The following is a 15,534-nucleotide window of genomic DNA, read 5'->3' on the forward strand; positions in this document are numbered from 1 at the left end:
CCTGACCTCAGCACCACTAAACTACGGTGGCCGAGAAGTTTAGTGTTTAGCATAGATAGAGATGCACACACCACGTCTAAACATCTGCACAAACTATCTAATAACTTTCCACAAGAAAAACAATAGCAGGTCAACTGGATAAAATGATTTCCACAAACTAGACAAAACCTTGTTTATCGTCACCATCACAAACTCCGTTCACTTTACCGCTGAGAAACAGTTTGATTGACAGCAGGTAAGCAACACGCACTTCCGGTGTTATTGTACCTACCCTTTCCGTCAGAAATGTGCGGCCGAGAAGTGCAAAACAAATTTAAATTTTAGAAAACAAAATTACATATGCCGAAAACAAATTTACAAGTGCTGAAACACTTTTACATATGCCAAAACAAATTTACAAACACTGGGTACCCAAGCACTTGTAAATTTGTTTTTGCTTTCGTTGTAAATTTGTTTTTGTTTTTTTGTAATTTTGTTTTCTGAAATGTAAATTTGTTTTGCACTTCTCGGCCACCGTACTAAACAGCCCTGGAATGAATTGGAACACCAACAGCAGTGCCCAGCCATACAAATACTCTTTTGACTAAATGGGCACAAATTCCAACAGATATACTGTACTTCAAAGTTCTTCATTCTCAGAAGAGCGGCTGTTGTTAAATTAGAAAGATCACACAGAGGTCACACTATTTTAATAGCATTTGTTTTTGGAATAGGACGTCCAACAAGTTTATGGTCAGGTGTCCAAATAATTCTGGCCATATAGTGTACTTTTGGTCTGGCTTCAGTAAAGTCTGACTCTGAGATAATTCTTAATTCATTAAAAAAAGCCAATAATTTGTGTAGCCCTGGAGTCTGTGTAACATCCTGTTACAAAAGGGGAAGTGAGGAGTTCCTCAAACATTTTTGGAAGGTGAAGAGCAGTGTTGTATCCTTTCAGTTCACCCAAACTTCATGTCAACTGAGTTTATTAAATCCCATGGAAGGTCAGTGCCTGGCATTAATTAGGACTGATTTACATGTTCATGCTCAACAATTAGCATACAGGCAGCATGGTAGCATAGCTGATAGCCTGAGTGCAGCATCCCACATTCGGCCACATCGATCTTTGCCTCCGATCACCGTCTGTAAGAGGTTTTGTAGCCTAGTGGTTAAGATACTGGACTAGTAATCAGAAAATCACTGGTTCAAGCCCCACCACTGCCAGGTTGCTACTGTTGGGCCTTGAGCAAGGCCCTTAGATAGATACAGTGCCTTGCAAAAGTATTCGGCCCCCTTGAACTTTTCAACCTTTTGCCACATTTCAGGCTTCAAACATAACGATATGAAATTGTAATTTTTTGTGAAGAATCAACAACAAGTGGGACACAATCGTGAAGTCGAACGAAATTTATTGGATATTTTAAACTTTTTTTAGAAATAAAAAACTAAAAAGTGGGGCGTGCAATATTATTCAGCCCCTTTACTTTCAGTGCAGCAAACTCACTCCAGAAGTTCAGTGAGGATCTCTGAATGATCCAATGTTGACCTAAATGACTGATGGTGATAAATAGAATCCACCTGTGTGTAATCAAGTCTCCGTATAAATGCACCTGCTCTGTGATAGTCTCAGAGTTCTGTTTAAAGCGCAGAGAGCATCATGAAGACCAAGGAACACACCAGGCAGGTCCGAGATACTGTTGTGGAGAAGTTTAAAGCCGGATTTGGCTTTAAAAGATTTCCCAAGCTTTAAACATCTCAAGGAGCACTGTGCAAGCGATCATATTGAAATGGAAGGAGTATCAGACCACTGCAAATCTACCAAGACCCGGCCGTCCCTCTAAACTTTCAGCTCAAACAAGGAGAAGACTGATCAGAGATGCAGCCAAGAGGCCCATGATCACTCTGAATGAACTGCAGAGATCTACAGCTGAGGTGGGAGACTCTGTCCATAGGACACAATCAGTCGTACACTGCACAAATCTGGCCTTTATGGAAGAGTGGCAAGAAGAAAGCCATTTCTCAAAGATATCCATAAAAAGTCACCTGGGAGACACACCAAACATGTGGAAGAAGGTGCTCTGGTCAGATGAAACCAAAATCGAACTTTTTGGCCACAATGCAAAACGTTATGTTTGGCGTAAAAGCAACACAGCTCATCACCCTGAACACACCATCCCCACTGTCAAACATGGTGGTGGCAGCATCATGGTTTGGGCCTGCTTTTCTTCAGCAGGGACAGGGAAGATGGTTAAAATTGATGGGAAGATGGATGGAGCCAAATACAGGACCATTCTGGAAGAAAACCTGTTGCAGTCTGCAAAAGACCTGAGACTGGGACGGAGATTTATCTTCCAACAAGACAATGAACCAAAACATAAAGCAAAATCTACAATGGAATGGTTCACAAATAAACGTATCCAGGTGTTAGAATGGCCAAGTCAAAGTCCAGACCTGAATCCCATTGAGAATCTGTGGAAAGAGCTGAAAACTGCTGTTCACAAACGCTCTCCATCCAACCTCACTGAGCTCGAGCTGTTTTGCAAGGAAGAATGGGCAAAAATTTCTGTCTCTCGATGTGCAAAACTGATAGAGACATACCCCAAGCGACTTGCAGCTGTAATCGCAGCAAAAGGTGGCGCTACAAAGTATTAACGCAAGGGGGCTGAATAATATTGCACGCCCCACTTTTCAGTTTTTTATTTCTAAAAAAAGTTTAAAATATCCAATAAATTTCGTTCCACTTCACGATTGTGTCCCACTTGTTGTTGATTCTTCACAAAAAATTACAATTTCATATCGTTATGTTTGAAGCCTGAAATGTGGCAAAAGGTTGAAAAGTTCAAGGGGGCTGAATACTTTTGCAAGGCACTGTAGATAGATAGATAGATAGATAGATAGATAGATAGATAGATAGATAGATAGATAGATAGATAGATAGATAGATATTTTATTGATCCCGAAGGAAATTAACTAACCTTAACCCTCAATTGCTCAGACTGTATACAGTAACTGTAATGTAAGTAGCTTTATGCCAAGTTCACACTACACATTTACATTTTCGGCATTTAGCAGATGCCTTTATCCAAAGCCACTTACATTACAGTTACAGTATAGTCTGAGCAATGAGGGTTAAGGACCTTGCTCAAGGGCCCAACATCAGCAACCTGGCAGTGGTGGGGTTTGAACCAGCAAACTTCTGATTACTAGTCCAGTACCTTAACCACTAGGCTACAACTTATCCCGACTTTCCAAGTCGTCAGATCGATGTACAGTTCACACTACAGGACTTGATGTCTTGCAATCGGGAGTCTTTCAAGTCGGTGTGGCTTTCACACTACACGACTGATTGGTGATAGGGGGGGGTCACACACTACGCCATCTATCACTGGTAGGAATCACAGGTGAGTTTGTCTGCTCTCCCATGAAAAATCACGTGAGAAGTGACGAGGGGTTTAATGATACCACTTCCGAAAATGTACGTCAACAATAAGCGAGCGATCAAAGTTGTTTGTGCGCTGATGTGCAGTGTAAAATCAAGTAGAAAAAATAAATAAATCCAAGTGGATTTGGCTACGCGACCAGAAGGGATCGTCTGTTCTGTAGTGAGTTGGAGGTTAATAAATATTTTTTGCAATGCAGTGTTGGTGTTATGGTTTGGGGTGGACGATAGGATCACAAATACTGTAAAGCTTGTGTAAGTGCGGATGTATTCTGATTTAAACTATATTATGCCCCGTCCCACTTTTTTACACTCCTTCCCCAGGTTTCCCCTCACACCGTATCTGGCATTCTTATTGGCTGTAGTTCGGCATATCACTCCCTCGAGTCTAGATATTTTTCTTGAGTCGCCAAATGCTGGCCGAGCGATTGGCGAGCCGTTTGGATCGAGTCGTTGAGCAGTTCACACATAGCGATCGAGAGCCGAGTTTCGAGCCTCGAGCAAACGCCAAGTTGCTCCAGAGCTGCCACATCTAGCGACCTGTCGGCGAGCGAAAATCGGGGCAAAAATCATGTAGTGTGAACTAGGTATTAAGACGTCTGCTAAATGCCAAAAATTTAAATGTAATGTAAATGTCTGCAAGGTTCTTGCCAAATACCAAAACATGCAAATGGGGGAGTGGCTGATCTAAATCGCAATTGTTTGATTGCCTGTTCTGTGTTCTGTTAGGTCTGTTCTGTGTGGAGTTTGCATGTTCTCCCAGTATTCGTGTAGATTTCTTCCAGGTGCTCGATTTTCCTGCACAAAGATGTGCAGTCAGGTTAATTGCAGCTACTAAAATTACCCTAATTGTGTGTGTGTGTGTGTGTGTGTCTGTGCCTTTCTACCCTCTGCCCAGTGAATTAGACCCACAGCAACCCTGACTAGGATAAAGTGCAGGAAATACAGACACGAATTAATGAATTAAGACGTGATTCTGTGTATTTTTCCTTGTGGTTAATACATTTATTTATTCATTCATTTATCATTTGGACTTTTTAATTCTTTCCCTATATTATACTGGGGTGCAGTAAACGGAAGGGTGGGGTGTCTTCATTGCACTGAATACACCCTAAACCCGACTCATTACATTATGATGACCTCTTCCTCCTTTTGAAAGTGACAGCGCGTAGCTCATGAAGGAAGTCATGTTTCGTGAGCTGGCTTGGTGGGTGTATGAGGTGTGTGATAGGCTGTCGGCACATAAATCCCTCGTTTCTGTCATGGGTAAAAGTACCATGGGTAGAATTGTCTTCTCTGGGATGGATGGTATCTTCCAGCAAGACAATGCGACATGTCACACGACTAGAAATGTTTGATGTTGGTTGGAAGAGCATGACCAAGTCTTCCAAGTACTACCCTGCCCCCCTAATTCCCCAGACTTGAACCCAATTGAGCATCTGTGGGATCTTAATCGCCGTGTTTGCTCTATGGATACTCCTCCACGCCCCCTCCAGCAGCTGTGGCTTCAGATACCTGTGACAACCTACCAGGACCTTGCTGAGTCACTCCCAGTCTGTCTAGCTGCTGTCTGTGCTGCACATGGCGGTTATTCTGGATATCAGCTGGTGCTCATAATAATGTGACTCGACTGTGTGTATTTATAGTTATAGTTTTACAACTATACCTTTCCCTGAATCACTGGACTTAATGTCCGGTTCCTTTTGGCCTCCTGATTTTATGCCATGCGATGGATTATAATAGTATAATAATAGTATGTATAATAGTATTTCTGTTATAAAAGGGTTATAGGTTGATTCTTGGCATCATGCTCTATATGTGTGGATTTTGGCATGTTCTCATACATCTGTTTGCTTTCGCACAGCTTTTGCTTTTGCTGGAATGACTGCTGGAATGATAATTACTCTTGATGAGTGAGTGTAAGTAAATGAATGAGTAAGTTTATGGTACCCTGCAATAAACTCTCACCCTGTGGCTACAGAGGAATCCTGTACTGTGCATTTTGGTTTCATTTTGTGCTGTAATGTGTACAGTGGCAGCCTTGTGAGTAGAGCTTTGGGCTATCAATTGAAAGGTTGAAAGTTTAAATCCCAGCTCTGCCATGCAGCCACTGTTGGGCCCTTGAGCAAGGCCCCTAACTCTCTCTGCTCCATACAAGCTGGGATATGTGGAAAAATAATCTCATTGTACTGTACTATACACCTATATACACCGATCAGCCATAACATTAAAACCACCTCCTTATTTCTACACACACTGTCCATTTTATCAGCTCCACTACAATTACTGACTGTAGTTCATCTGTTTCTCTGCATGCTTTGTTAGCCCCCTTGCATGCTGTTCTTCAATGGTCAGGACTCTCCCAGGACCACCACAGAGCAGGTATTATTTAGGTGGTGGATGATTCTCAGGTGGTGTGTTAGTGTGTGTTGTGCTGGTATGAGTGGATCAGACACAACAGCGCTGCTGCTGAGAATAGTCCACCAGCCAAAAATATCCAGTTAACAGCACCCAATGGGCAGCGTCCTGTGACCACTGATGAAGGTCTAGAAGATGACCAACTCAAAGAGCAGCAATAGATGAGCGATCGTCTCTGACTTTACATCTACAAGGTGGACCAACTAGGTAGGAGTGTGTAATGGAGTGGACAGTGAGTGGACACGGTATTTAAAAACTCCAGCAGCGCTGCTGTGTCTGATCCACTCATACCAGCACAACACACACTAACACACCACCACCATGTCAGTGTCACTGCAGTGCTGAGAATGATCCACCACCTAAATAATACTTGCTCTGTGGGGGTCCTGTGGGGGTCCTGACCATTGAAGAACAGCATGAAAGGGGGCTAACAAAGCATGCAGAGAAACAGATGGACTACAGTCAGTAATTGTAGAACTACAAAGTGCTCCTATATGGTAAGTGGAGCTGATAAAATGGATGGTGAGTGTAAAAACAAGGAGGTGGTTTTAATGTTATTCTAATGCACCATGATCTGGTAAATGATTCAGGCGAAAAGACGTTATCTTTTCAGCCTAATGAAAAGTGTCTTTATAATCCGATCCATAACGAGGTGAAACAGGCATGCAGGGAGCACAGAATCACATTTAGATCTGTACTGATGGTAGACATGACTGGTCAGATAAAAACTAAAACAGCATAAATATTTCATCTTCCAGGCAACAAAGAAATCAAATTTCTGAACCATTGATTGCTCACTCATTTGTGTTCTGCTTTTCTGTTATTCAGTCTTGAATATATTGCCAGTGATAGCTCGATGGTTAAGGTACTGGACTAGTAAACAGAAGGTTGCCGGTTCAAGCCCCGCCACCACCAAGTTGCCACTGTTGGGTCCCTGAGCAAGGCCCTTAACCCTCAATTGCTCTTCGTGTTCCGCTCATTGTCTAAGTCGCTTTGGATAAAAGCGTCTGCTAAATGCTGAAAATGTAAATGTAAATATATTGGACTTGAGCATCTTTGTGTTTGCAGAACAAAATGTCCTGGTTTATATTAGCGCTGCTTAGAGTTCCTGTTCCCCTGTGCCCCGGTTCTGTTACATCTAAATCTCATTTCCTGGAGGATCTGTGGCACAGACGGGGTACAGGAGGAGAGCTGATTAGTATAATGCAGCAGGGCTCAAAGCCTGCAGCAGGTTTAGTTTAAAAAGACTGAATGAGATTTTAAGGTGCTCACTCACTGTTTTTACAATCAGATCATCTACACCCCTTTTTCATCTCTCTTTAACAAATGCTTATTATTTACTGTGTTGTGAAAAAGTGTTTAGCCCTTTCCATTTTTTTATTTTTTTATTTATTTATGTGTAAATATGTATTTTTTATGTTTCAGATCATCAAATTACTTTAAAGTAAAAACCCAAGTAAACACCAAATGCTTTTTTAAATGATGATTTTATTTATTAAGAGAAAAAAAGCGGTTCAGTACAAAGTAATTCTGGTGATGCCCCATATAAATAAAATAATGCAGGACCACGTCATACTAACGCGTGGGAACGAGATCCTAATGAGTGGCCACGACTTGGTAAGACAGGTTTGGGTTAAAACTTAGATAAGCTGGGGCTAATGCTCAAAGTGGTGCATTGGTTAAACATTAGCACACCAGAGCTGACATCTCAGACTCGTAAGTTAAAATCTCAGCTTTGCTATTAGCAGGTTGGGCGCCTACTTTATTGCCATTATCCACAAATAGAGTGGCTGACCATGGCTCCGTGACTGACCAACCAACATTTCATCAAGAACACATTGATGCCTCCATCCAGAAGGTCACAAAATAACCCAGATGAACATCTAAAGATCTGCAGGTCTCACTTGTGTCAGTTAAGGTCGAAGGACATGATTCCAAAATTAGAAAGATACTGAATAAAGATGGAATCCATGGGAGAGTTGCAAGGCACGAAGCACTTCTGATCAAAAAGAACACAATGGTTTGTCTCGTTTTTGACAAAAAGAGTTTTTGGATACTATTCTGTAGACTGATGAGCCAAAGCTGGAAAATCTGTTACATCTGAGTGAAAAAAACCTGGCTTGCAATCAATGTTCCATTTATACCAAAAGTGTTTAATTGGTTGAAGGTTGGAGCTCCATCTGATTTCCACCTTTTTGGATGCTCAAAGAAGCTTTAAGGGGAAGAAGATTTTCATGTGATGATGGTGTGGAAGCAGCTCTGCATCAGTGACTACGCGCTCAACCAAAAACAGTTTTTGCTGACGGCTTTAAAAAGTTGGTATGATGCTGGATAAATGCATCGCAAAGGAAGGTGAACATGTAGAAAAGTGATGTTAATTGTTTTTGAAATTTTTAATAAATAAAGTTTAAACCATGCGGAAACTTTTTGAAGAACCCTCATATGAAGGTGCTTAGGCGGCACAGAACCAAGGTTCAAATCTTTAGCGGTGCTATTAGCCAGTCGTGTGTCTACATGCAGGCATGATTGGCTATGTCGTAGAGGATCATCCGAGCTCTGCAATGGATTGGCATCATGTCCGATGAAATCCTGCCTTGTGCTCAGTGTTTCCTGATGAAACCTTGTCTGCTGCAACCCTGACCAGAACAATACAGTTAATAAAATTGAAAAAAAAATGTTAATAGTCCTCTATTAAACATGAAAGTAACATGTTTTCATTTAACATGCTCATATGTTTCTTGATATTCATCATTTTCTTTTAATTATACAAACCGGATTCCAAAAAAGTTGGGACACTAAACAAATTGTGAATAAAAACTGAATGCAATGATGTTGAGGTGCCAACATCTAATATTTTATTCAGAATACAACACAAATCACAGATCAAAAGTTTAAACTGAGAGAATGTATCATTTTAAGGGAAAAATATGTTGTTTCAAAATTTCATGGCATCAACAAATCCCAAAAAAGTTGGGACAAGGCCATTTTTACCACTGTGTGGCATCCCCCCTTCTTCTTACAACACTCAACAGACGTCTGGGGACAGAGGAGACCAGTTTCTCAAGTTTAGAAATAGGAATGCTCTCCCATTCATGTCTAATACAGGCCTCTAACTGTTCAATCGTCTTGGGCCTTCTTTGTCGCACCTTCCTCTTTATGATGCGCCAAATGTTCTCTATAGGTGAAAGATCTGGACTGCAGGCTGGCCATTTCAGTACCCGGATCCTTCTCCTACGTAGCCATGATGTTGTGATTGCTGCAGAATGTGGTCTGGCATTATCTTGTTGAAAAATGCAGGGTCTTCCCTGAAAGAGATGACGTCTAGATGGGAGCATATGTTGTTCTAGAACCTGAACATAGTTCTCTGCATTAATGGTGCCTTTCCAGACATGCAAGCTGCCCATGCCACAAGCACTCATGCAACCCCATACCATCAGTGATGCAGGCTTCTGAACGGAGCGTTGATAACAACTTGGGTTATCCTTGTCCTCTCTGGTCCGGATGACATGGCGTCCCAGTGTTTCATAAAGAACTTCAAATCGTGACTCATCTGACCACAGAACAGTCTTCCATTTTGCCACACTCCATTATAAATAACCCCTGGCCCAGTGCAAACGTCTAAGCTTGTGGAGCTTGCTTAGAAATGGCTTCCTCTTTGCACTGTAGAGTTTCAGCTGGCAATGGCGGATGGCACGGTGGATTGTGTTCACTGACAATGCTTTCTGGAAGTATTCCTGAGCCCATTCTGTTATTTCCTTCCTGTTTGAGGTGCAGTGACGTTTAAGGGCCCGGAGATCACGAGCATCCAGTAGAGTTTTACGGCCTTGACCCTTACGCACAGCGATTGTTCCAGATTCTCTGAATCTTTTGATGATGTTATGCACGGTTGATGATGATAACTTAAAAGTCTTTGCTATTTTACGCTGGGTAACACCATTCTGGTATTGCTGCACTATCTTTTTGCGCAACAATGGTGGAATTGGTGATCCTCTTACCATCTTGGCTTCTGAGAGACACTGACACTCTGAGAAGCTCTTTTTATACCCAATCATGTTGTCAATTGACCTGATTAGTGTTAATTGGTCTTCCAGCTGTTCGTTATATGCTCAATTTCCTTTTTCCAGCCACTTATTGCTACTTGTCCCAACTGTTTTGGGATTTGTTGACACTGTGAAATTTTGAATCAACATATTTTTCCTTTAAAATGTTACATTTACTCAGATTAAACTTTTGATCTGTCATCTATGTTCTATTACGAATAAAATATTGACATTTGCCATCTCCTCATCATTTCATTCAGTTTTTATTCACAATTTGTTTAGTGTCCCAACTTTTTTGGAATCCGCTTTGTATGTACTGAACATTTAAATGATTCAGTATTGTTATGCAGGGGGTTTTGTATCTGTTGGTCCTGGATTTTGTAAAGTTGCTTTGAGACAATGTTTATTGTAAAAAGCGCTATATAAATAAAGTTGACTTGACTTGACTTGACTTATGCTTGTATTTTATAGGAAGCTGCTGACAGATTGCTGTGATCCAAAGAGAATGTTTGCGGTGACCAAGGAGAACTCCCCGATCGGGAAGGTGCTGTGGTACGACGGCGAGCTGTACCACTATCACACCGTCAACAACGACACCCACTCGTTTTTTGTTCAGGTACAGTGAAACTGTCACTCCTCACGCCCAGTGAAAATAATCCTCACGCACTGTGTTATTATGAGTCTCCTGAGCCTTCGTGGATTGTTTTTAATACACGCTCGGCTATTTTTACTGTCTGCATGAATTTAGTAAAAGCTTACAGTTGTGGAACATCTGCTGGGGGCCTCATGCATGAACGTTAATAGAAACAGAAATGTTTAGCCTGCACGTGGACTGTGTACGTGCACAGTAGATTGATTTTGCTCTTGTGAACATTGTTTTGTTTTTGCTGTTTGCTTGTATAGATTTAACTTAGAGTATGATAATTATTTTAAAAGTATGAACACTCCAGCCTCACAGACATCTGAGCAATAATGAGTTGAGTGTGGAGAAAACATTTGTTTCTGTGGTGTTGGGCTACTCGATTGGTGCTAATGCGCTAACCAACAATGCTACTGCTAATACTAATGCACTTACCCAACACGGCTGAGATCTTTGGAGTACCTTGCTATCGATCTGACCTCCAACAGGCATAACTGGCTGTGCCTGAGGGAGGGCAGTTGATAGGGTTTCTCTTTGCTGGCTGGTCAAGGTATCTAACAGAGGGGTGAATGACTCCCTTCTGTCAGTTGTAGCCTAGCGGTTAAGGTACTGGATTAATAATCAAAAGGTCACTGGTTCAAGCCCCACCACTGCCGTGTTGTCACTGTTGGGCACTTCAGCAAGGCCCTTAACCGTCAATTGCTTAGACAATATACTGCCAGTCACAGTACTGTAAGTTGCTTTACATAAATGCTAAAAATGTACAAAAAAAAAAAAAAATGTAAATGACTCACGGAGCAGCGTAGCATGCCTCCTCGTACGTACTATGGGAATTTGTGCCCTTTCAGTCAAAAGGGCATTTTTAAGGTCAGTTAAGATGTTAGACAAGAATCAAGTTCATGTTCAAGAGGCTTTATTGTCATTTTAGCGATATACAAGTACGTAATAAAAACGAAACAATGTACCTTCAGGACCAGGGTGTAAGAAAATACAATAAACACAGTGCAGATAAAAAAACAGTACGATAAATACAAGAGACATTGTCTAATCCAAAAAACTTGAGGGGAATGGGAGCAGAGACGAGTGTAGACAAGTGTATCAGAGTGTTATGGACAAGTATGACATCATAATCCTCTCATCTCAAATATGTTTGATAGGGTTGAGGTCAGGGCTCTGTGCAGACCACTGAGGTTGCTGCACCATGTCGTGCTGAAACAGACAAGGGCATCTTTCAAACTGTTCTTCATACCTTCTTGGCACAGCTGGATGCCCTTCCTGATGCAACCCTGATGCAATTTTTAATCAGGACTTAAGGTTGGCACTGAGAGCGCACTGACACGTGCATTTCTATTATTTGATAAATCTGTTTCTATTGTAATGAAGAGATATCTGTCAACTTTAATGTCTAAAATGCATTCTGAATCCTGACTACACTACACTATGTGGACAAAACTATTAGGACAGCCCTTCTAATGACTGAATTCATGTGTTTCAGTCACAGCAATTGCTAACAGGTGTAATAAATCAATGAAACAAAGGAAATTATTTGCTTCTAACTTTGCATCAATAGTTTAGGGAAAGCCTTTTCCTGTTTCAGCATGACTGTGTCTTTGTGCAAAAAGCAAGCTCTATAAAGACATGAAGAAAATCTCAGTTTAAAGTATAAAGGTCACTATGTAATGTTTGTGCAACAAGCTCATGGTCATATAGTCCATATAGTGCGGTTCCGCTCATGCTATTCATGTTGTTGTTACTGTTCTTTTTACCGCCACCTTTGATACTTTACACCTTTGATACTTTACACTGTGTTTCTCATTTAATTAGGCGACAGTCCTTGTTGTTATGTTGTTTAAGTGTTGATAGAAGCTTGTTGGCTGACAGTTTTTAATTCTGATTAGTTTCTGCACTTTTATATTTTGGTTATAAGTGGTGAGGGTGTAGTAGGAGGAGGAGTAATCTGAGAGACGCTTATAGTCCAAATTTAGCGCCATCTGATTTCCACCTTTTGGACGCTCAAAGAATTTTTAAGGGGAAGAAGATTTTCATGTGATGACGATGTGAAAGCAGCGCTGCATCAGTGGCTACGCGCTCAACCAAAATAATTTTTTGCTGATGGCATTAAAAAGTTGGTATGATGCTGGAAAAATGCATCAGAAGGTGACGATCTAGAAAAGTGATGTTATTCGTTTTTGAAATTCTTAATAAATAGAGATAAAAAACAACGTGCAGAAACCTTTTAAAGACTCCTCGTAAAACTATAAATGTACATTGATGAGTGTTGTGTAATATGAGGAGACTTAGTTAGCAGGTGGCTGACTGATGTGCATAAAACTGAGCTTGCCTTGTTACATCCACCATGTGAATGAATCATGAGGATGAGGCAAATTGTGAGTGGACAGGGACCATTACGAATCAGTAATGTCCTTCTCAGCTGTGTGTGTGTGTGTGTGTGTGTGTGTGTGTGTGTGTGTGTGTTTCAGAGTTTCATTATCGTAATCATGGTTTTGTTTTTGTTCTTTTCCTGTGGATATTCTAGCATTTCTTCCCTCAGTGTTAATGCTTGTGTGTGGGTGAAGATAAGAGTGTGTGTTAGAGCGAGAAAACCCTTGAATGAAGGATTTTGAGACACGCCGTGATGACGGCTTGCCTAGAGGTTACATTGTAACACGGCTAAGTCTGATTTACTTGATAAAGAAGAAGGAAAATAAACTATCTAAGGTTGCAATCTCCATCCTTTAGTGCACCACAGACCAGTTTCATATTAGATATGATTTCACAGACCCGCGGGGACGGGAGGATTTAAAATAAAATTATACAACGTGACTGAAATAGATTCAAACGTGTATTTACATTTTCAGCATTTAGCAGATGCTTTTATCCAAAGCGACTTACATTATACAGTGTAAGCAATTGAGGGTTAAGGGCCTTGCTCAAAAGCCCAACAGTGGCAACCTGGCAGTGGTGGGGTTTGAACCAGCAACGCCAAGAGGAACAGACGGATGTTATTTAAAGAGAATCCGTTTTTTTTAAATAAAGCATCTTTAAGAGTGTGATTGTCAATAAAACAGAAATAAAAAGAATTATTAATTATAAGGCCCGGTAATAAATGACCCACCGACCGGTACCGGTTGGGGACCACTGATCTAAGGTTTCTCCTCTAGATTCGACATGATTTTTAATTTGTATAAAGGTGCACAAGTTTATTTATTTGCAAATTCGGCCTCATCAGGGACAACTTAACCGTTTTCGGTACACAGAGGGCGATATTAGTTGACATGCTAGCGCGTTGTGCCACCTCATCCCATTGGTTTAAATGGTCTGAGGCTAACTGGGTTAGCTTAGTAAGCGAACCGTTGTAATTTCTGTCTAAGTACCACGCCCGAAGCAGCTGCCTATGTAGGCAGTAGACAGCAAATGAAGAGTCTGTCGACTTTCTTTGTCCAAAATGTGCATTCTGAATACTGACTGCACTACACTATGTGGACAAAACTATTGGGACACCCCTTCTTTCAGAGCGTAATGGTCAATATTTATTTATTTATTTATTAGAATTTTAACGTCATGTTTTACACTTTGGTTTTAATGTTATACACAGTCATGGACAATTTTGTATCACCAATTCACCTCACTTGCATGTCTTTGTACTGTGGGAGAAAAACGGAGCTCCCGGAGGAAACCAACACAGACACTGGGAGAACATGCAAACTCCACACAGAAAGGACCCGGACCGCTCCACCTGGGGATCGAACCCATGACCTTCTTGCTGTTAGGCGACAGTGCTACCCACTTAACCACCGTGCCACCCGTGATTGTCAATAAAACAGAAAAAAGAATTGTTTATTCTTTCAGTGCAGCCTGGTAATAAATGACCCACAGACCCACAGTAAATAGTATGCCAAATATAATTTCAACCAATGGTGAAGCTGTTATTTAGAGCACACACTGTAGTATTTTGTGTGTGGTTTAAGACACAGCCTCTAGCATTCTGGCGGAGCAGTGTTCTCTTTGCTCAGAAACACAGTGTAACATCTCAAAAGTGGCAGTAATGAAGAACAGTAACAACAGCATGAATAGCACTATATGGACCATATGACTATAGACTCCTGACCATGACCTTGTTGGACAGCCTATTACAGAGTGACCTTTATATGATCTTTTCAGCTATAACAGTAGCCACTCTTGTGGAAAAGCTTCTCACAAGACATTGTGACATTGTGTCTGTGGGAATTTGTGCCCATTTAGTCAAAAGAGCATTTGGATGGCCGGGCACTGATGTTGGTCAATAAAGCCTCAGTTGACGTTCTAGTTCATTCCAAAGCTGCTCAGTGGAGCTGAGGTCAGGACTCAGAAAAAACAACTGCTGGACCCAGAGCTGGGATCTCGAATACATCGTATCGATTGCAATTACGACCTCTGCTGGCTGATTGATGGCGCCTGCACAGAGATGAGAAAAGAGTGCTCTCAGGGTGTGTCTCTCCGTACACAGTGCTGAGCTGCACTGCACTCGTCAAAGTGAAGGTGATAAGATGCATACGGCATGCTGACCATGTGTCGGAGGGGGCGTGGGTTAGCTTCGTTCTCCTCAATCAGAGCGGGGATCGGCATTGGTGGAGAGGAAGCATGATGCAATCGGGCCATTGGACGCGCTAAAAGGGAGAAAAAAAGCAGAGAAAATGCATAAATATAATAACAAATAATTTAGCATATAAACTTTATAGCAATGACTGTGGCCAAAATATTTAAATCTGCACACGTGTGTATGGTTAGTTGACTTGTACAGATGCTCCAGAATTGTTGCTTTTATCCAGGGAATAACAGGAAAAGGAGTTGAAAAGCTTTCATCAACTATTGACATTAAAACTAACAGCTTTTCCCAAAAGTCAGAAGTATTTGTTAGTGTTACCGTTTCCTCGCTGGCGTGACAAGGTTGTTTAGTCTCCAGAGGTCAGCTGTGGCCAGCTGTGAACAAGGTGACATCTCTGAAAGTATTTTGCTACAGTCAGCTATTAAGCAAGCAC

General features: G+C 41.3%; 1 protein-coding gene across 1 annotated transcript in view; it reads left to right on the top strand.

Annotated features, from left to right (window-relative positions):
* The window catches only part of st8sia1 (ST8 alpha-N-acetyl-neuraminide alpha-2,8-sialyltransferase 1), a 61,781-nt gene that overhangs the window by 5,243 nt on the left and 41,004 nt on the right, over nt 1-15,534 (top strand). The window contains exon 2 of the mRNA XM_063006981.1: nt 10,348-10,492. Within this exon, the coding sequence (XP_062863051.1) occupies nt 10,348-10,492 (145 nt within the window). The remainder of the gene's footprint in view (nt 1-10,347; nt 10,493-15,534) is intronic.

Source organism: Trichomycterus rosablanca, chromosome 1, assembly GCF_030014385.1.
Source record: "Trichomycterus rosablanca isolate fTriRos1 chromosome 1, fTriRos1.hap1, whole genome shotgun sequence".
Taxonomy (NCBI): domain Eukaryota; kingdom Metazoa; phylum Chordata; class Actinopteri; order Siluriformes; family Trichomycteridae; genus Trichomycterus; species Trichomycterus rosablanca.